The sequence below is a fragment of the Taudactylus pleione genome, unplaced genomic scaffold (genome assembly GCF_031769625.1).
Source record: "Taudactylus pleione unplaced genomic scaffold, aTauple2 ptg000366l, whole genome shotgun sequence".
NCBI lineage: Eukaryota > Metazoa > Chordata > Amphibia > Anura > Myobatrachidae > Taudactylus > Taudactylus pleione.
The window spans coordinates 5568149-5590950 of NW_028284767.1; the positions used below are offsets into that span (position 1 = coordinate 5568149).

The following is a 22802-nucleotide window of genomic DNA, read 5'->3' on the forward strand; positions in this document are numbered from 1 at the left end:
ATGGCTTCCGGAACTGTGGTAATTTCTATTTAGAAGACATAAGCATAGAGGGAGGAACATGTTTCATGTGTGTTAAGGCCAACCAGACCAAAAGTACAATTTGATCAAAAATTAAAACCACGTTAATATTAACAAATATTTCTATTTGAAAATGTACCATAACATGGCAGACCTTGAGACAGCATCTAAAATTGATGTGAGCAAGTGCTTAGACACCATCATTAGGGTCATCCCACGTCAAGTGATCCAAGGCAAATCCCAATCACATTCTTTTACTCTCTGCACACAATAGCGCTATAAAATAGGATCTCATATTTAAAGTTCAATTTATTGTTTCTCTTATGTAGGTTTTGGTTTAGAAGGGATAGAAAACGTCAAGCATCTGCAAATATTTAAACAAATCAGAATTTAACAGCCTTTAATTTCCTATACCACAGATAATGTGAAAACCGGTTTCCAGAAAACATGGATATTTAAAATAAAAACTTGTTTTACTCCATGATGTTTGGAAATTATCTATACCAAAGTTGAGATCTCATCCGTGTCTCTAATGTACCGTGTGTTACGTAGTAATGGTACACAATGCTAAATAAAAATTAAAAAAAAGCTGTATAACTGGACAACACTGGGCTGGCCAGTAATGACATATGCATTAACAAATTATTCTCACTTTAGAACAATTTGTTTCTAACCAGAAGATAGATCTATATCTATATACATACATACATACATACATATATATACATACATATATACATACACACATACATACACACCCACACACACATACATATACACACACACACATACATACACACACGTGGAATAAACGGCACTCAAGGGACACTTCAAATGTGTAGAAAATGTTTAGTCAACGTTTGAGATCAAAATCGCTGATGAAAGACTCTCTCTGAAACATTGACTAAACTTTTTATACACATTTGAAGTGTCCATTGAATGCCGTTTACTCCACTTGTGTATTTTACCAATTTGCTCATTCGGGCAGCTGGACCGGTTGTCGTTCCTTACTGGGAGTGTCGGACGACCTTGGGATTGTAAATATAAATTATATATACACATACACACACACAGTCAGGTCCATAAATATTGGGACATTGACAGAATTTTCAGATTTTGGCCTCTATTCACCACCACAATGGTTTTGAAATGAAACAAACAAGATGTGCTTTAACTGCAGACTTTCAGATTTAATTTGAGGGTAATTACATCCAAATCGGGTGAACGGTGTAGGAATTACAACGGTTTCAATATGTGCCTCCCACTTTTTAAGGGGCCAAAAGTAATGGGACTATCAACTCAAAAGCTATTTCGTGGACAGGTGTGGGCTATTCCCTCGTTATTTCATTATCAATTAAGCAGGTAAAAGGTCTGGAGTTGATTCTAGGTGTGACATTTGCATTTGGAATCAGTTGCTGTCGACTCTCAATATGAGATCCAAAGAGCTGTCACTAGCAGTGAAGCAAGCCATCATTAGGCTGAAAAATCAAAACAAACCCATCAGAGAGATAGCAAAAACATTAGGTGTGGCCAAATCAACTGTTTGGAACATTCTTAAAAAGAAAGAATGCACTGGAGAGCTCAGCAACACCAAAAGACCCGGAAGACCGCGGAAAGCAACTGTGGTGGATGACAGAAGAATTATTTCCCTGGTGAAGAAAAACCCTTTCACAACAGTTGGCCAAATCAAGAACACTCTCCAGGAGGTAGATGTATATGTGTCAAAGTCAACAATCAAGAGAAGACTTCACAAGAGTGAATATAGAGGGTTCACCACAAGATGTAAACCATTGGTGAGCCACAAAAACAGGAAGACCAGATTAGAGTTTGCCAAACAACATCTATAAAAGCCATTACAGTTCTGGAACAACATCCTATGGACAGATGAGACAAAGATCAACTTGTACCAGAGTGATGGGAAGAGAAGAGTATGGAGAAGGAAAGGAACTGCTCATGATCCAAAACATACCACCTCATCAGTGAAGCATGGTGGTGGTAGTATCATGGCGTGGGCATGTATGGCTGCCAATGGAACTGGTTCCCTTGCATTTATTGATGATGTGACTGCTGACAAAAGCAGCAGAATGAATTCTGAAGTGTTTCGGGCAATATTATATGCTCATATTCAGTCAAATGCTTCAGAACTCATTGGACGGCGCTTCACAGTGCAGATGGACAATGACCTGAAGCATACTGCAAAAGCAACCAAAGAGTTTGTTAAGGCTAAAAAGTGGAATGCTATGCAATGGTCAAGTCAATCCCCTGACCTGAATCCGTTTGAGCATGCATTTCACTTGATGAAGACAAAACTGAAGGGAAAATGCCCCAAGAACAAGCAGGAACTGAAGACAGGCAGTAGAGGCCTGGCAGAGCATCACCAGGGATGAAACCCAGCGTCTGGTGATGTCTATGCATTCCAGACTTCAGGCTGTAATTGCCTGCAAAGGATTTGTAACAAAGTAATAAAAAGTGAATGTTAGATATAGGATTGTTTAGTTTGTCCCATTACTTTTGGCCCCTTAAAAAGTGGGAGGCACATATAGAAACAGTTATAATTCCTACACCGTTCACCTGATTTGGATGTAATTACCCTCAAATTAAATCTGAAAGTCTGCAGTTAAATCACATCTTGTTTGTTTCATTTCAAAGCCATTGTGGCGGTGAATAGAGGCCAAAATATGAAAACTCGGTGGGCTTGAGATGCTGGAAAATCACTGCGTGTAGATATAAAATAAGAAAAACCTCCCCTAATTGCTGCAATAAATATCTTCCTCATCCCTGAACATGGTCAATCTGTCGTTATCGGCAGATTGACCAGCATGTTCAGGCGATGATTGATGTCGGAAACGACCAGCGGGAGCGTGCATCGCTGGTCGTTTCCGACATTTTCATGCCCGATTTGTGCACAATTAATGAGTGACTGATTGATAACGATGTCGTTATCAATCATTTTAATCGACAAGTGGATATCCGCCTTTAGGAATATTACTACAAATCTCCAACCCCTGGTCAGCTATGCAACCAGAGTACTTTGACAGAGTCAGGCACTTGTCCTTTTATTTATTTTTTGTTTCTAAACCTCAACAATTCACTTAATTATATGTTAAATGTCTTTAAACAAACCTTAGTAAAATGATAACATTTAATAAAAAAAAAAAAAAGCAAATTAACTTTATAAAAACCTAATCCTGAAGTATTCTGAAAGCATTACTTAATCTGTATACACATTCTTGATGAACAAAAATAAGACTGCGAGATGCTTTTTTGAAACATATTTCTGAGTAAAGCCAGACAAGTGGCTTGTGTGTTTTCACTACAATGTGTAAATAGCAGGTACTATTGCAGTGGAATCTATGGATATTTCATAGTTCGCATAGAAAAAGCAAGCAACACATCAGCTGCACGTCGTAAAACAGAGAAATAATTGATGCCAACATACATCTAAATATATATTTTTTTTAACCAAACATTAAATAAACCCTACTAAAGACAATGATATATGTTTACACTGAATCCCTTCAATGTACTAAACGTTTGAAACTGCTGGATGCTACATACAGTTCTGAATTCTCCTTGATTATGCAGTTTGTATGCTTGACCCCCTAAGGCATGTAACATGTATTGCACTACACAACTTGAGTTATTATACTACAGGCTTCTGTACTTATAAAGGTAAAATACAAAATGTTTGACACTCTCAGTATCTTATTTAAAATAAGGGGGTGGGAGGGGGTCTGCAATACACTTAATGGGTATCACAACACACAATTTAAGAATAGCAAAACTTTAGGCTGTTTATTCTGAGCGGGAATCATTTTAGAAAATAATGAAATGATGCACAAAGGAGTGAAACACCAAAGCTGAATGAGAAAACAGTGACAGCTAGTTGTAATTAATCAGTAAATAAATTGACTTCTAGCTCCATTTACCAAGCTGGTATATTACATGACGTTGAGATCTTAGAATCATACCTCCCCTTGGAATATTGTTACCACCCTGTTCCATATTAATCACTGTGAGGTAGCAAATTACAATTTTGGGGCAGATGTAGTATATACTCAGGCATGTGAAAAAGAAAGTACACCCTCTTTCAAACTTGTATTTTTTATTAATGGTAGGAAATCATCATCTATTCTTCAACCAATCCTACAATTTGAGGTCTAATTTCATGTGACAAATAACCTGTAACAGATTTTATTTTGTTAAGGTGCGTATCCACTAGGCGATGGGGTAACAACAGTACTATTACAACATTGTAATCGTACAGTCGTTCCTCATCCCCTGTAGTGCCAACACTGAACGATGTTGTTCAGTGTAGGCACCCTCCCTCATCACCAAACATGCCCAATCTGTCGTTATTGGCATTTGACATTTTCACGCCCGATTCATGCGCGATTAATGAGCGATTGAACGATTACGATGTCGTAATTGTTCAATTACTGTTTAATAGGCAAGTGAATATGCTGCTTTATTCAACAAATACAATTTACAAGCAGTATCAATGTGTGAAAAATAATACAAGCCATGATTAATTGGCTTGCACCATCTTTAGCAGAAATACCTTAGTAGTAACCCTGTACTATATGAATTATCAATCTACTAAAACATTCTGGAGGAATTTAGACCTACTTCTTCATACAACACTGCTTAAGTGCAGTGGTGTTTCAGTTTATATACAGCTCAGATTAGGTTATGTATACAGACAGAGTTGAGGGCTAGTAGTAAAGTGCAGGTCTTTAGAAGTGGAGTTATTGCCCATAGCAACCAGATTCTAGCTATTATTTTCTAGAAGGTGCTAGAGAAATGTTAAGTAGAATCTAATTGGTTCCACTTCTGAAAACCCACTTTAGTAAATATACCCTCTAGGGCAGGGGTTCAAAACCACGGTCCTCAAAGAACACTAACAGTCCAGGCTTTAAGGATAGCCATAGCTGAACACAGGTGACTTAATTAGTACCTTAGTTATTTTGATTTAACCATCTGTGCTTAAGCATGGATATCACTAAAACCAGGACTGTTAGTGTGCCTTGAGGACAGAGGTTGGGAATCACTGCTTTAGGGTTTGCTTTAGCCATTCCAAAACATGACTTCATTCCACTATTCAAATGATTTTCAACCGTGTAGAATACGCCACCATAGAAAAGGACTCATTGTAGGGAATTAATTAGCCTCTATGCTCGGCTGTGGAAATGCTGGTAATGTTACTGGTCCTGACGTGCCATTCCAGAACAGCTTATCAATGTTAAGTGAATCCCCCCTAATGACTATGAGACAACTAGTTCTTGTGGCTGTAAATCAACCTCAAATCATGACTACTCTACCATTATGCTTGACAGTTGGTATGGGGTTCTTGTGCTGTGTTTGGCATTTGGCATTTTACGTGAAGGTCAGTCAACTCTACTTTGGTCATGTCTGGCCAGAGGACATTGGGCCTGATTCAGACCCGGTTGCTAGATGTGTACGCTCACTCCCAGCGTATGCAAATTCGGAACACACCCAGCAAGGCAGGCGATCGTACGGCAAGTCATAAGCACACCCACTATTTCTTGGCGTGTGATCACTTTGTGTATGCAGACGCCCACCAGCCTATCTTAAGACGCCCACTAGCGCACATCATCTCCAGGAAGTGTATACAACCATCGGTACATCAGGTACCATCGGGAGCATTCGCAGCGCTTGTGGTTGCCTTTACCCTACCGTAAGCACTGCGAGCACGTCATTGTAAAAAAACAGCCAGGTGACGTGTACTATGACACTACCTATTAATTATGCACACCTCTGAAACGGCGTTGAAACACTCAGGCACGCCGGCGTTCGCACCTCCACTCCCCCGTTACTACTGGCCTGCCCCTGTTACCACCCACAAACAGCCTCTCCTGTCACTCATTCCACTGGGCTGTGTTTGCTGGGCGAGCGCATCCCGATCGCTCGGACTAGTTCGTGCACGCGCACTGCATACGCACATTAGCAAACATCGCTAGCAACGAGCGAGCACTTGCTAGCGACCGGGTCTAAATCAGGCCCATTATTCCAAAAGTCATTCAGATGTAACTTTACAAGCCTAAACTACAGTAGTGTCTTTCTGCTGTAGGTGACTATGTAGTTTTTGCCTTCTTTGCAATATCATATAATCTGATATTTGAGTGAAATTGCTGGGATGACCGCTTCCAGGAAGATTGGCAACAGTCTACTATGTACACATTTGTAAACAATCTCTCTCACAATAGATTGATAGGCTTGATATTGTTTGGAACTATAATTCTACAACTGGGTATACACTGACAGATATATTGGCCGATCAATTGATTGGCCAATATATCTGCTGCACGTCGGCCAGTGTGTGCCAGTGATATGTCGGTGAACATAGTCATTCACCGACATATCACATTGGCTGTGCTGCACAGCGATTGACAGATATGTCTGCAGACATATCTGTCCATCGGCAAGTGTGTACGGGCAATCTGCAGACCGCCCATACACATGCAGCAGCCGTGGGGAGGGGGCGGGACCTGCGGCCAGACACAGATGGCCGTTCAGTGTATGAACAACCAGCATCTGCAGATATATCTATAGTGTGTACCCACCATAACCCCTTCCAGACCGATGAGAAACAGTTCAGAGATCACCGCAGAGGTCTTATCTGTGGCATGTTGACACAAACCGGAATACTCTAACATTGGAATGTTTAAGGTTCTACTTCTATAGAGAGGTGGCCAATCACATAACTGTGCAGCACTCTGCTCAAATTACCTACTTTATTGGCACAGAAGCAGCTTACTTTTACACATAAAACTTTGTTTTGGATTTTTTTTGTTCGATAATTGATTTTTATTTGTTTTGACTAGGTAAATCTGTCATTGGGAACATGTGATTAGACTGATCACATTTTAGGACTTGACGATTGTAATTTTCTTATCTGTCTATTCTTAGTTGCAAAATTATGTTTGAAAATGGTTTACTTTAATTTCCACATGAATGTAATAAGACTCAAAACTGAGGCCTAATAACACATAGATCCATAAAACTGCATAAAGGTGAATGCTTTGCAACAATTCATAGCAAATACAACTCAATGGCTTCACACACTGTTTCATCAAAAGGTGTTAGGCACCTTGAATAACTGGTGCCACATTTAAGTATACTTTATTATAACCAAAATAGGACCAACCACAATGACTAATTACAGAACGCAATCATTTCCCCTTTTTCCACTTCTAGAGAAATGAATGCAATGCAAGCTGATGGCTATGACGTCTTTTGTCCTTCAGCGAGTGTTGCTACAGCAGCAAGTTTTTCTATTTTATGTGCCTGTCTGTGTTTTTTAAGTCCATAAGTATTGCTGAAAGCCTCACCACAGGCTCCGCATTTAAAGGGGCGACCCCCTTGATGGGTTTGTATGTGTTTGCTGAAATACTTTGGGTCTTTGAAAAGTTTCAGACAACAAGAACAGCGAAGGTCAGGTTTAGCATCATGAGATCGTTGATGGCGCAAAATGGACGAAATGTAGAAGAAACTTTTGCCACACTGATCACAACGGTAAACCTTTTCCCCAAGGTGAACTCTCTGGTGCTCCAAAAGATTGGATCGGTAACGAAAAGTCTTACCACAGGTAGGACATCGCTGAGGACGAGCTACAATGTGGAGGCGTTGGTGTTCTGCTAAACTGGATGACTGGGCAAATCGTTTGTTGCACAAGGCACACTTATATGCTCGCTCACCAGTGTGCACTACTTTGTGCTGACGAAGGTACCAAGAATGCAAAAAGCCTCGTCCACAAATTGTGCATCGGTAAGGCCGCTCTTCTGTATGACAACGCTGGTGGCGCATCAGAAGAGTGGCTTCCCAAAACCGCTTGCCACATATAGAGCATGTGAAGTGCCTCTTCTGCAAGTGGCTACGACGATGAAGCAGCAGGTCATAGGCTCCAGCAAAACTTTGGCCACACACGTTGCAAGCTAGAGTGCGCCTAACCAAGTGTACATATTTATGGGTTACCAAACCCAAGAAGTGCTTAAAAGTCTGACCACATATACTGCAGGAAAATCTCTCACCACTGGGAATCATGGGATGCTCCTCAGACGTGGCAGACACAGCCCCAGTGGCTGAAGCTGCTGCCCCAGACCCGGTGACCATATCACTTGTAAGACCATTCTGCAAACAGATCACTTGATTGCCTCCTGTCGCTTCTTGACACTGGTTTAATGGAAGGAGACGTTCTGTAGCAGTTTGGTGTACTAGTTTGTGCCACATTAAGTTCTCAATGAAACCAAAGCATTTTCCACATATATCGCACACATAAGGCTTTTCACTCATGTGCAGTTCTTTGTGATTCATAAGCTGAAAAGAGTCTGGAAACCTCTCCCCACAATCTGTACAGCCAAATGTGAGCCGGTCAGTTGTAAGCGCTCCAGCAGGCACTGTGCAAGGCAGCTGCAGCCGGTGGATCTGTTTGTGTCGTGTCAAGCTTTGTGGGTAGCCAAAAACCTTTCCGCATAGTTCACATTTGTAGGGTCGCTCTCGCGTGTGAACAACATGATGCTTAGTGAGGTGAAAAGATTCTCTGAACCTCTTGCCACACACTGAACACTGGTGTGGCTTCTCTCCAGTGTGAATCCTTTCATGCCGTTTTAGCGTTTCTCTTCTGCCAAAGCCACGTCCACAGACATTGCAACAAAAGTGTTTGCTTGAACTAGCCGAAAGAGAGGACTGCCTCCGCACGGAAGAATGACCAAAAACAGATCCAATTCTTTCAATAACGCTCATAGCTGCTGGGTCGGTCTGGGCAACATCTGTGGGAAGGAGAGGTGCTGCCTGAAATGGAACGGACACTGAGGGTTCTTTGAGGACATCATTAATCGGTTGTGGCTGTGCCAGTGACTCTGTCAGAGAAAGGCTGTGCTCATGCAAGTGTTTGTGTCTTAAAAGGCTCTGAGGAGCCGCGTATGACTTTCCACACACATCGCACTTGTAGTCTGGCCGCTCACCTGTATGTGTGGCTTGGTGCTTCAATAAGTATGTAGTGTCACGAAAAGCTTTACCACACACTTCACACTGAACTTTCAGCGAATCAGAGTGAGTCTTCACATGGCGCTTCAAGCTTTCGCGACGATTGAAACTTTTTTCACATATGGTACAGCTAAAAGGCTTCTCTCCGGTATGTATTATCTGGTGCTGGTGGAGGTGACTTTGCTTTTTAAATACTTTCCAACACAGGTTACAAGTAAAGGGACCATCTTGTTGCATGGTTATATTTTGCTCCGTCCCAGCTACAGGCATCTCGCCAGAACCCATCTGAGACTCCGACATCGCTGCTGTCGCAGCTGCCACTACAGCAGCTGCTGCAGCCGTCTCAACGTCTGTGGCTGCTAGTGTATTGGTTCCTTCAACTCCGATCTCCTCTCTATGGCAGCGCCTGTGTCTTATCAGACTAGATATATGGTTATAGGTACGGCCACAAATATTGCATTCGTATGGTCTCTCCCCAGTGTGTACCAGCATGTGCTGCATGAGGTGAGATGACTGTTTAAAAGACTTTTGGCAAATGGTACAAGGAAAACGACGATCGATTAGATATTTCAATCGACGGAAGTAGTTCTTATCTTCTTTAGCTTCCTCTTCGGTTTGTACCTGTTGAGTTACTGGAAGGGAGCGCTTTAAGTTGTTGAAAAGATGCTGATGGCTAGAAAGGTCAACAATTCCCCATTGTTGTGCATTAAAAGTCCCATCAAAGATAGCCTGCGTGCTAGAGATTGAGGGTTGGCTGTTATATTGTTGCACATGAGCAGAATCTGACTTTTTAGGTGTGGAGACAGTAGAAGGGACTTCTACTTTGAATTCTTTTGACTTAGAAGTGCCGGCAGCAGAAAACTGAATACTACTGGTCTGAGTCTGATGACTATAATCATACTGGGTTGAAGTACACGGCAGAGCAGCTACAGCTTTGGCGTGCTCATGGTGGTTGTACAATTCCATAGGTTCAAAGCGCTGGTGGTTAAGGAATTCTAAGAAATCAAATGGGTAGCTCTGAAAGTGAATGCCCTCATCTCCTGCATTAGCTTCCATCTCATATGCGCCCACTTTCCTGAAAAATAAAAACAGAGTTAATTTTTACAAAATATTAAAAAATACTTTATTTTACTAATTTTATGATCATGCCTACCAACATGAAAGCACATTTGTTGGAGAGAAAAATTGCTAATATACTAACTTCCGTCTAATTATTGATGTGTAAGGTGTTGCAGTGCTCTGCAGCAGATTTAATATTAATACTGCATACTACAGTCTGTCTTCACTGGAAGGTACCATGATAATGTCTCCCAAAAGCAGTAACGTACTAGATATATAGAGGGGGAAATAGATAACTGAAATCCCTCTCTGGCAAAGCTGCCCCAGTGAAGCTAATGGGATAAAGCCATCTGGAATTAGCCGACGCATTCAAGTTTTGTAAAGCTACGCTTTGCAGATCTTGATACATACCATCCTTACAGAAAACCATGGACACAGTTCTTTTGAGGGGTTGAGTACCAGATGCCGATGCTCGGGATCCTGGCAGTCAGAATCCCAAAGCTGGCATCCACACAGGGTTAGGATACAAACTATCCAAACCCTCCCTCCCCGATGCCTGAACCTAACCTCCCCCCCCAGTGCCTAAACCTAACCCTGCTATTTACCTTCGGGATGCCAGCAGCAGATTCTGACAGGTGTCGGGATTCCGGCGACTGCATTCTGAGCGCAGGAATCCTTGCAATCGGGATTATGACCACATCCCCCCATTGAGTGCTGGCAGCCGGACCACAGCAGCACTTTCTATATTGGTACATTTAAGGGATACTTAATTCTGCCTTAAAACTTAACCCCTTAATGGTAATGACAGAGGCCTAATCTGACATCTACCTTCCATGCGCTCTTCTGTTTCGTTCTCCCCTCCCAGATCCTTCCTGATGAACAGAAGCGGCATAACCAATACATTTAAAGTTCTGTATTTGAAGCATCCATGACATAAGAATTAGAGTAATGGGGAAGAAAAAGCTCATCTAATACATCAATTTGAGTGACAACTATGGATTGCATTAGGAAGGTGTATACTGTTCATATGGTTTGGGTACCCATCCAGCACACTACAGTCCCTTCCCTGTCAGACCTCTGACCTGAGGACTGTCCTCCAGGGTCTCCTTGATTAGCAGCTTGTTTATGCTGAGCATGGCTGAGGTCACACAACGAGAAGAACCGACAGCAGATGTCGCACCCCTGAACCAGCTGACAGGGATCCGCGATGCAAGCTTACCAGCGGGGAGGTGTGACTAAGGCAAAAGAAGGGGCGGCTTTTTAAATTCGGCGCCGGCCGCGAGCCAATGAGAAGCTGCCACTTTGCAGCTTCTCATTGGCTGATGGTCCGTAAGCCAAGATTGACTAGCGGGCGGAGCCACTTAAAAAATCTGCCCCTTCTTTTGATTGGCAGCTGGTCCACGAGCCAGGATTGGCTGGCAGCCAGTGCTAGCTTTAAACAGCAGTGCTGCCGGGACCCGATGCTCCCAGCTCTGTCCCAGCCATCACTGCCACCGATTGAGAGGTGTCCCCAGCGGGACACATCTCCACCCAATGCTGCTGCAATTCCAGCGCTGGGATCCCATACTCGATCCCAGCGCTGGTACAAACTCTACTGCGGCAAGAATTAAGTGGTGGCGGTATGTCATACCGCTGTATACCACACCCCACTTCGAGCACTGGGTGGACATATGTATATCAAGAGTCTGTGTACTGTGTGCCAATGTATAACACATTTAGAATAATTAAAACAGATGTTAAAGGAGCATCATATAAATGTGCTCAAACAACACTGGTTAAGTGGCCAAACACCACTGCCCAATTCTGTTGGAACATTGCATCACATTTACTGCAATATGTCCCCATCATCTACCTATGGCTGCCATAATAGTGATATCCAAAAATCAAAATAGAATCAATGCATAACTTCATGCAAAATATAGCTATTTAAAAACCTCATATAGGGGTCAATTCAATTAGACCCGAAGGGGGTGAGTTGCAATTGAAAATTATTAGAAACGCAGACAACTACAGCTGAACTCGCCCAGCACTCATGTATTTTTGTTTGCAGTCCTGTGGAATAAAGCTGGGTGCACACTTGTCGATATATCGCTCAATCGACGAACGATATATCGCAAGTGCATGGGCAGGTGTGTACACCTGATTAACTGATCAACGTTGTTCAAAGACATACCAGGTCTGCCGTGCAGCACAGCCAATGCGTATATATATATATATATATATATATATATATATATCGGACAACCTGCCGACACTGACATCACAAATTGAAATACCCATCCAGTTGTGATATCTGGGCAGACATATCGAGCGTCTGATTGGTAAAGTGCGTTTAGCTTACAAATCGGCCGCTCAGACAGTGGCTCGGTCCGCTGACCGATCCATCGTTTAAGTGTGTACCCAGCATAAGAAACATTTTATGAGCAATTGTTTCCACTACACTGAAAATATATTTAGACCTGTAATATCAGGTTATGATGAGATCCCAAGAATCATTTCTTTTACTTGCTGCGTTAGTAAAAAAAGAAAATATCTATTTTTAAACCCAAATAAGTTGCACGTTAATAACTTGCTACTATTGGACATTAAAGCTGTACATCATTAGTGTAAGAGTAACACTTTTACCCCAAAACTCTGCCTCCATATTTTTATGCTGCACAATACTTTTAATAATTTGGTGGTAACCCCATCAATATCTATATGTAGGACGAATTGGAAATAATTTTTGCTAAATATACTTCTCTGCCCCAAAATAATGACCCTGTAAGAAAGTTTTAGGGGTTGATTCACTTAGGGGTGATGGGGGCGGTGTAGCCCCTAAATATTTTTATTTTAATATGCACCAATAAGGGGCTGCGAATGTAAAATATACCATTAAGAGGACCATTTGGGGCAAAATTGGTGAGATTTAGGGCATCATTGCAATTGAACTGGCCCCTCTGTACAGCTGTTGCTACTAGATTACAGTGAGCGCTGTATATACATGCCATATACATATAATATGGGGGAGAAAGGCGTCATACCTGTATCAGGGCGGCCACAAGCCCCTCCGGGTGGAGACAGCATCAGCAGCACAGCGGATGCGGGCGACACCTGCTCTGTGGGGTCACTGCAGTCTCCTGTAGTGGGGGCACAGCCGCTGGTGCCGGCATCAGACCGTCACTAGTGTCTCCCCCCAGCGCCTGTACGGGGAGAGAAGGGGGGCGTCATGGTGTCTGCTCAGTTACCCCCTAAGATACTCCATAACTCTCCGCAATAGGCCTGGGAGCGGGGCGGCTGGTATCCGGCACACTGGCCGATTTACGCCCTCCTACACCGCGCCGCCAACGCCCGGGGGATGGAGAGGGAAGTGGCACCAAGATCGCAGCGGAACCGATAGGCGGAAGCTGCGTTTCCGCACACCCGGAAGGACAAGATGTGTGACGTCACTTCTGGTCGTACTAAGGGCAGGAGGATGGGCAAAATAGGAAGAAGCAGCTAGATCCAATCGTTCACCAGCCTGCAAAGTCTGCCCTGTACTAGCTCAAAGTCCCATCGCTACTTGTTTTATATTTGCCTTTGCTACAAGATAGAGATACCATAGCGCCCCCTATTTGTAGACATCCAATTTTATAATATTACTTTTTAAAACTGTACAATATATCTTTAGTACAGCCGTCAAACGACATGTCGTTCATCGTTTCTTATGTACACACAATACGACGTATTTCACAGATATAGGGCCAAATATAATAGGGTGAGAGTTTAGAAAATGTGAGAGTTTTCTTACACTTTTTAAACTAAGCCAATGTAATAGAGTCCAAGAACAAAGCAAAAGCGCAAACTTGCATGGTTTTCAGACTCAAAAAGCTCTCGCGATTTAAACTCTCATCCAGATTTTTTCCCATTTTGAAGATAAAACTCGAACAAAGTCATAGTGTGACTCTCGCATTCTGTAAACTCTCACCCTATTACATTTGGCCCATAGTGTCGGCTGCGCTCTACGGCAGATGCAATATGCAGATATATATATATATATGCCTGTGCGTACAAGCGACTGGCTCGTTATGCTGGCTACGGGAACTGCTGACAATGATATAGACATAACAATTGGACAAATTGAAATGCCCACCCTATTGTGATGCCTGGCCAGACATATTTAGTCACCAGTTGGTAAGTGTGTTTGCTTACCAAATCGGTCGGCTGGACAGTCTGCCATCCAGGTCTGCACTCCACATAACTGTGCTAGTTATACCAAAAACAAATTAGTAGCAAAAAATAAAGAAAAGTGTAAAAGAAAAAGTTTTAAAACAATAGAAGCACTGCAAACTAAAGTAAAGCTGGGTACACACCATACTTGCCTACTTTTGAAAAAGCATTTCAGGGACATTGTGAAAGCAACACCTATGAGCGCAGCGTTAGAGTGGGCGTGTACTGCTACATCTGAGAGGCGTGCCATAAACCTGATTTACATCCAAATGTAAATGAGCCCCAAAGCAGTTAGTAAAACACACTGATACTTTTCAGAAAATGCATGTAACCATAGGGATCATTGTGCCTAATAACCATTGTAGGGAAATTATACTAATGATCGCATAGGTGGGCTGTGTGGGGGCACGATCGCTTCATCGCGACCACGACCTGCTATATAAAGCCGAGATGACTAGTATTGTAAAGCAGGGGGCTGGGCTACATTGTTGCGATTCAACGTGAATTGCGTCAAACCCCCCTTCCCGACCGCCCACTTTCGCTCGGAAAGTGGGCGGGTGGCGGCCTGTCCAGGAGACTAGGCATCTTTTGCAGGTGACCGAGAGCACCACCCCTTTTTTTTGAGCTGGGAGAGTAGGGAAGTATGCACAGTTTAATGATCTCTTGTATTTCATTATGGACAGACCAGCTTGATATTTATCTAATACACTAGAAATTTCTATTTCTTAATCCTGCATATTTTATGTTTTTGTATGTTGGAAGTAGTAAAAAGGGGATAGAGTCAATATCCCGGGGGCCGTGATGCTGGCACTGATATTACCGGCGCCGGTATCCCAAAAGTGGGGATACCTAAGGTAAGTAGCCGAGTGGGGGGAAGACTAGGGTTAGGCATCCCATACCCAATCCGTAAAAAGTGACATATATAGGGGCCTTTTCATTATAGGGGGCCAGATTAAGTATCCAACTCCTCACGGGGGGATACTTATCACTGGGTCAATTCAGCGTTGCTCCGGTGCGGGGACAGCATCTCTGTCCTCATGATTAGTAGCACTGTTACTTCAGTAGCAGCGTTACTTAACTCCCCCGTTGCCGGCTTCTGCGCATATGTGACCGGAGGGCATGCATGTGCAAAGCCGCTGGGGAGGCGACAGAGAGATCAGCTTGGATCCCTCATCACAACCCCAGAATTCCTTCCCATAGGGGATCCGAGAACCAGCAACATCTGAAGATGATTTTTGTTCCTGAAAGCAAACTCTGAAAACTTTAAGTTTTTTGGAGTTTACTGAATATTAGACGGCCCTATCAGACCCTAATAATTAATGACCCGTTACATAAAATATACATAAACTAGCGTTTCCGCATGTATAACGGGCCATTTTAGTGATGATGAATAGGCCCCACAGTGCCATATGTTTTGTGATATTGTGTAACACAATTGCAGGATACAGCAGAATCAAGTAAAACACATGTTACTGAGCTATGGAAGGCAATGACAAAGGTATTTAAAAAAAAACAAAAAAAACTTTTGATCATTTTGTTTATTTCTCATACACTTTTTTAAAACTTTTTTCTTACTACATTTTATTTATATATTGCCAATATAGTCTCCAGTGCTTTACATATGAGATCAAACACAATCATAAAACCAGACTGGATAATAACAGACAAACTGGCTTGGGGCTATTAATCCAGTCACACAGCAATGTTGATTTGGGGTCAGTAGGTTGTTTGAGTATATAATTAAGATAATACATGTGAGATTTGCATGAACTCTTTAGAGCAGCAGTGGCTACTAACCAGCAAGCCTTTACCTGTGGCCGCCAGCTCTGTGCTCCCAATCTAATTCTCTACTTTGTTATAAAGCAAACTAGACGGAAAGTTAGCACCCCGCTTTCGTGTCATGGGAGGTTCTTTGCACAATGCAGGTACATTACACAAAGCAAGTCCTGTCAGAGAAAGAGAGAGTGCAGCGCATTCAGCATCACATACTCTCCGTTCTCTGCCGACTCTGGCTGTGCTTTTATTTTATGAAAGGCATGTAGGGAGGAGTGAGAGGCATGCGGAGGAGAATCGGTATGACATACCACTGGACTAAAGCCCGGCGGATGTAATACAGACGCCGGAAGGCAGAAGAATGAAGATGCCGATAGGGTAAGTATTTAAGCTATTCCTAGCCCTTTGCCCTCCTAAACCTAAGCCTCCCTTTGGGGTGCCTAACCCTAACCTCCCCCCTAGTGCCTAACCTCCCCCAGGGGTGCCTAAACCTAACCCCCCCTACCTGCACCCTAAACCTAACTCTCCCCGGGGGGTGCCTAACCTCTCCCTTAGTGCCTAACCCTAACCTCCCCCCCAGGGGTGATTAAACCTAACCCCCCCTTCCCTGCACCCTTAACCTAACCCTCCCAGGGGGGGTGCCTAAACCCTAAACCCCCCTTCCCCTAGCCTACCCCTAACCCTCCTAAGACCCCACGGGAGCCCCTAAACCTAACCCTCCCCCCCTGCGGCTATCTGCACCCGACGCCACAGGGGTGTGAGTGGCTTTGGAAGGGGTGTGAGAGGAATGCGGAGGGGTGTGAGTGGCATTGGAAGAGGTGTGAGAGGAATGCGGAGGGGTGTGAGTGGCATTGGAAGGGGTGTGAGAGGAATGCAGAAGGGTGTGAGTGGCATTGGAAGGGGTGTGAGAGGAATGCGGAGGGGTGTGAGTGGCATTGGAAGAGGTGTGAGGAATGCAGAAGGGTGTGAGTGGCATTGGAAGAGGTGTGAGAGGAATGCGGAGGGGTGTGAGTGGCATTGGAAGAGGTGTGAGAGGAATGCGGAGGGGTGTGAGTGGCATTGGAAAGGGTGTGAGAGGAATGCGGAGGGTGTGAGTGGCATTGGAAGAGGTGTGAGAGGAATGCGGAGGGGTGTGAGTGGCATTGGAAGAGGTGTGAGATGAATGCGGAGGGGTGTGAGTGGCATTGGAAGAGGTGTGAGAGGAATACGGAGGGGTGTGAGTGGCATTGGAAGGGGTGTGAGAGGAATGCGGAGGGTGTGAGTGGCATTGGAAGAGGTTTGAGAGGAATGCGGAGGGGTGTGAGTGGCATTGGAAGAGGTGTGAGAGGAATGCGGAGGGGTGTGAGTGGCATTGGAAGAGGTGTGAGAGGAATGTGGAGGGGTGTGAGTGGCATTGGAAGAGGTGTGAGAGGAATGCGGAGGGGTGTGAGTGGCATTGGAAGGGGTGTGAGTGGCATTGGAAGAGGTGTGAGAGGAATGCAGAGGGGTGTGGCATTGGAAGAGGTGTGAGAGGAATGCAGAAGGGTGTGAGTGGCATTGGAAAGGGTGTGAGAGGAATGCGGAGGGGTGTGACTGGCATTGGAAGGGGTGTGAGAGGAATGCGGAGGGTGTGAGTGGCAATGGAAGAGGTGTGAGAGGAATGCGGAGGGGTGTGAGTGGCATTGGAAGGGGTGTGAGAGGAATGCGGAGGGTGTGAGTGGCATTGGAAGAGGTGTGAGAGGAATGCAGAGGGGTGTGGCATTGGAAGAGGTGTGAGAGGAATGCAGAAGGGTGTGAGTGGCATTGGAAGAGGTGTGAGAGGAATGCGGAGGGGTGTGAGTGGCATTGGAAGAGGTTGAGAGGAATGCAGAGGGGTGTGAGTGGCATTGGAAGAGGTGTGAGAGGAATGCGGAGGGGTGTGAGTGGCATTGGAAGAGGTGTGAGAGGAATGCGGAGGGGTGTGGCATTGGAAGAGGTGTGAGAGGAATGCGGAGGGGTGTGAGTGGCATTGGAGGGGGTGTGAGAGGAATGTGGAGGGGTGTGAGTGGCATTGGAAGAGGTGTGAGAGGAATGCGGAGGGGGTGTGAGTGGCATTGGAAGAGGTGTGAGAGGAATGCGGAGGGGTGTGAGTGGCATTGGAAGAGGTGTGAGAGGAATGCGGAGGGGTGTGAGTGGCATTGGAAGAGGTGTGAGAGAAATGCGGAGGGGTGTGAGTGACATTGGAAGAGGTGTGAGAGGAATGCAGAAGGGTGTGAGTGGCATTGGAAGAGGTGTGAGGAATGCGGAGGGGTGTGAGTGGCATTGGAAGAGGTGTGAGAGGAATGCGGAGGGGTGTGAGTGGCATTGGAAGAGGTGTGAGAGGAATGCGGAGGGGTGTGAGTGGCATTGGAAGAGGTGTGAGAGGAATGCAGAGGGGTGTGAGTGGCATTGGAAGAGGTGTGAGAGGAATGCGGAGGGTTGTGAGTGGCATTGGAAGAGGTGTGAGAGGAATGCGGAGGGGTGTGGCATTGGAAGAGGTGTGAGAGGAATGAGGAGGGGTGTGAGTGGCATTGGAAGGGGTGTGAGTGGCATTGGAAGAGGTGTGAGAGGAATGCGGAGGGGTGTGAGTGGCATTGGAAGAGGTGTGAGAGGAATGCAGAGGGGTGTGCGTGGCATTGGAAGAGGTGTGAGGAATGCGGAGGGGTGTGAGTGGCATTGGAAGAGGTGTGAGAGGAATGCGGAGGGGTGTGAGTGGCATTGGAAGAGGTGTGAGAGGAATGTGGAGGGGTGTGAGAGGAATGCGGAGGGGTGTGAGTGGCATTGGAAGGGGTGTGAGAGGAATGCGGAGGGTGTGAGTGGCATTGGAAGAGGTGTGAGAGGAATGCAGAGGGGTGTGGCATTGGAAGAGGTGTGAGAGGAATGCAGAAGGGTGTGAGTGGCATTGGAAGAGGTGTGAGAGGAATGCGGACGGGTGTGAGTGGCATTGGAAGAGGTTGAGAGGAATGCAGAGGGGTGTGAGTGGCATTGGAAGAGGTGTGAGAGGAATGCGGAGGGGTGTGAGTGGCATTGGAAGAGGTGTGAGAGGAATGCGGAGGGGTGTGGCATTGGAAGAGGTGTGAGAGGAATGCGGAGGGGTGTGAGTGGCATTGGAGGGGGTGTGAGAGGAATGTGGAGGGGTGTGAGTGGCATTGGAAGAGGTGTGAGAGGAATGCGGAGGGGGTGTGAGTGGCATTGGAAGAGGTGTGAGAGGAATGCGGAGGGGTGTGAGTGGCATTGGAAGAGGTGTGAGAGGAATGCGGAGGGGTGTGAGTGGCATTGGAAGAGGTGTGAGAGGAATGCGGAGGGGTGTGAGTGGCATTGGAAGAGGTGTGAGAGGAATGCGGAGGGGTGTGAGAGGAATGCGGAGGGGTGTGAGTGGCATTGGAAGGGGTGTGAGAGGAATGCGGAGGGGTGTGAGTGGCATTGGAAGAGGTGTGAGAGGAATGCGGAGGGGTGTGAGTGGCATTGGAAGAGGAGTGAGAGGAATGCGGATGGGTGTGAGTGGCATTGGAAGAGGCGTGAGAGGAATGCGGAGGGGTGTGAGTGACATTGGAAGAGGTGTGAGAGGAATGCAGAAGGGTGTGAGTGGCATTGGAAGAGGTGTGAGGAATGCGGAGGGGTGTGAGTGGCATTGGAAAAGGTGTGAGAGGAATGCGGAGGGGTGTGAGTGGCATTGGAAGAGGTGTGAGAGGAATGCGGAGGGGTGTGAGTGGCATTGGAAGAGGTGTGAGAGGAATGCAGAGGGGTGTGAGTGGCATTGGAAGAGGTGTGAGAGGAATGCGGAGGGTTGTGAGTGGCATTGGAAGAGGTGTGAGAGGAATGCGGAGGGGTGTGGCATTGGAAGAGGTGTGAGAGGAATGAGGAGGGGTGTGAGTGGCATTGGAAGGGGTGTGAGTGGCATTGGAAGAGGTGTGAGAGGAATGCGGAGGGGTGTGAGTGGCATTGGAAGAGGTGTGAGAGGAATGCAGAGGGGTGTGCGTGGCATTGGAAGAGGTGTGAGGAATGCGGAGGGGTGTGAGTGGCATTGGAAGAGGTGTGAGAGGAATGCGGAGGGGTGTGAGTGGCATTGGAAGAGGTGTGAGAGGAATGTGGAGGGGTGTGAGAGGAATGCGGAGGGGTGTGAGTGGCATTGGAAGAGGTGTGAGAGGAATGCGGAGGGGTGTGAGTGGCATTGGAAGAGGTGTGAGAGGAATGCGGAGGGGTGTGAGTGGCATTGGAAGGGGTGTGAGAGGAATGCGGAGGGGTGTGAGTGGCATTGGAAGGGGTGTGAGAGGAATGCGGAGGGGTGTGAGTGGCATTGGAAGAGGTGTGAGAGGAATGCGGAGGGGTGTGAGTGGCTTTGGAAGGGGTGTGAGAGGAATGCGGAGGGGTGTGAGTGGCATTGGAACAGGTGTGAGAGGGATGCGGAGGGGTGTGAGTGGCATTGGAAGAGGTGTGAGAGGAATGCGGAGGGGTGTGAGTGGCATTGGAAGAGGTGCGAGAGGAATGCGGAGGGGTGTGAGTGACATTGGAAGAGGTGTGAGAGGAATGCGGAGAGGTGTGAGTGGCATTGGAAGAGGCGTGAGAGGAATGCGGAGGGGTGTGAGTGATATTGGAAGAGGTGTGAGAGGAATGCAGAAGGGTGTGAGTAGCATTGGAAGAGGTGTGAGAGGAATGCGGAGAGGTGTGAGTGGCATTGGAAGAGGTGTGAGAGGAATGCAGAAGGGTGTGAGAGGAATGCGGAGGGTGTGAGTGGCATTGGAAGGGTTGTGAGAGGAATGCGGAGGGTGTGAGTGGCATTGGAAAAGGTGTGAGAGGAATGCAGAAGGGTGTGAGTGGCATTGGAAGAGGTGTGAGAGGAATGTGGAGGGGTGTGAGTGGCATTGGAAGAGGTGTGAGTGGCATTGGAAGGGGTGTGAGAGGAATGCGGAGGGGTGTGAGTGGCATTGGAAGAGGTGTGAGAGGAATGCGGAGGGGTGTGAGTGGCATTGGAAGAGGTGTGAGAGCAATGCGGAGGGGTGTGAGTGGCATTGGAAGAGGTGTGAGAGGAATGCGGAGGGGTGTGAGTGGCATTGGAAGAGGTGTGAGAGGAATGCGGAGGGGTGTGAGTGGCATTGGAAGAGGTGTGAGAGGAATGCGGAGGGGTGTGAGTGGCATTGGAAGGGGTGTGAGAGGAATGCGGAGGGGTGTGAGTGGCATTGGAAGGGGTGTGAGAGGAATGCGGAGGGGTGTGAGTGGCATTGGAAGAGGTGTGAGAGGAATGCGGAGGGGTGTGAGTGGCTTTGGAAGGGGTGTGAGAGGAATGCGGAGGGGTGTGAGTGGCATTGGAAGAGGTGTGAGAGGAATGCGGAGGGGTGTGAGTGGCATTGGAAGAGGTGTGAGAGGAATGCAGAAGGGTGTGAGTGGCATTGGAAGGGTTGTGAGAGGAATGCGGAGGGTGTGAGTGGCATTGGAAGAGGTGTGAGAGGAATGCAGAAGGGTGTGAGTGGCATTGGAAGAGGTGTGAGAGGAATGCGGAGGGGTGTGAGTGACATTGGAAGAGGTGTGAGGAATGCGGAGGGGTGTGAGTGGCATTGGAAGAGGCGTGAGAGGAATGCGGAGGGGTGTGAGTGGCATTGGAAGAGGTGTGAGAGGAATGCGGAGGGGTGTGAGTGGCATTGGAAGAGGTGTGAGAGGAATGCGGAGGGGTGTGAGTGGCATTGGAAGGGGTGTGAGAGGAATGCGGAGGGGTGTGAGTGGCATTGGAAGAGGTGTGAGAGGAATGCAGAAGGGTGTGAGTGGCATTGGAAGAGGTGTGAGAGGAATGTGAAGGGGTGTGAGTCGCATTGGAAGAGGTGTGATAGGAATGCTGTGCTGTACCTCCAATCGAATGGTATCGCATGCTGCGCTGTTGCAGACAATAAAGGACGGATTGAGGGATCGTTCCGTCGTTCATTACATTGATCAATATGTACCCACAGTAACCAAATGTCGGCCCGTCTGGGTACACATCGGCAAGTGTGTACCCAGCATTATTGCACTGTGTACAGTGTAGGGATAGACATCGGAAGCCAATGGTTAGCAACCATCAATGTTCCCGATTAATGGAAGTACTTTTTCCATCAAATTGCAGGTATTCATTTATAGCCAGCCATCGGATGCAGCTTTCTGATGCCCACTTGATGACTGACTGATTCTGTGTAGCTGCGGACACCCCAAAGTGGTGTCCGCAGCTCAGGTAGTGTGCGAATGCTTCTGTGCAGGCACACGTAAAATCATCGATGGCTACTAGCATCAAATCCAGTGATGCTAGTAGCCATCACATCACTGGATTTGATGTAGGGATCCAGGCAACTATTTGATGCCAGGCATCGGATGTTCATCCCTAGTACTATATATCCCTACTACTGGTTTTCCCCCTTTGATCATACTGGGGTCTATTTATCACTAATATTTGTGGCATATTCCCAGAAAATACCTGTGTTCGGGGGTCACCTACAAATATTTAGTATCCCCTAAGTATATATTATGGAGGGATATCTGCTGCGGTCCCTCCATTTTCGCCAGCCCCCGCAACCCCCATATATATTTATGGGGAATGCGTAGCCTATGAGCTACACATTACAAAAATCAGCAGGAGAGGTTTCCATAGGAACTCCTCCTGGAAATGGCCACCACGCATGTGTGGCCAGTAGATTGCGCATGCACAGGGTGCCCGGCACAGGAGTGAGGAGACTGCTGACGCGGTCACTTCACTATCAGCACATCGCAGGGACGGACTCCTCTCGGCGCCCCCGGCTCTG

At 46.2% G+C, this 22802-nt stretch overlaps 1 protein-coding gene across 1 annotated transcript; it reads right to left on the reverse strand.

Annotated features, from left to right (window-relative positions):
• Positions 1–2673: 2673 nt before the first annotated feature.
• ZNF865 (zinc finger protein 865) lies at positions 2674–13528 on the reverse strand. The gene is made up of 2 exons (XM_088444551.1): positions 13107–13528; positions 2674–10099 (listed from the first exon to the last, which is right to left on the reverse strand). The coding sequence occupies exon 2, from the start codon at positions 10078–10080 to the stop codon at positions 7264–7266; it is 2817 nt and encodes a 938-aa protein (XP_088300677.1). The 5' UTR covers positions 10081–10099; positions 13107–13528; the 3' UTR covers positions 2674–7263.
• Positions 13529–22802: the final 9274 nt, after the last annotated feature.

Excerpts from the sequence above, each read along its gene's own strand:
- ZNF865 (XM_088444551.1), bottom strand. The coding sequence starts at position 10,080 with ATGGAAGCTAATGCAGGAGATGAGGGCATTCACTTTCAGAGCTACCCA.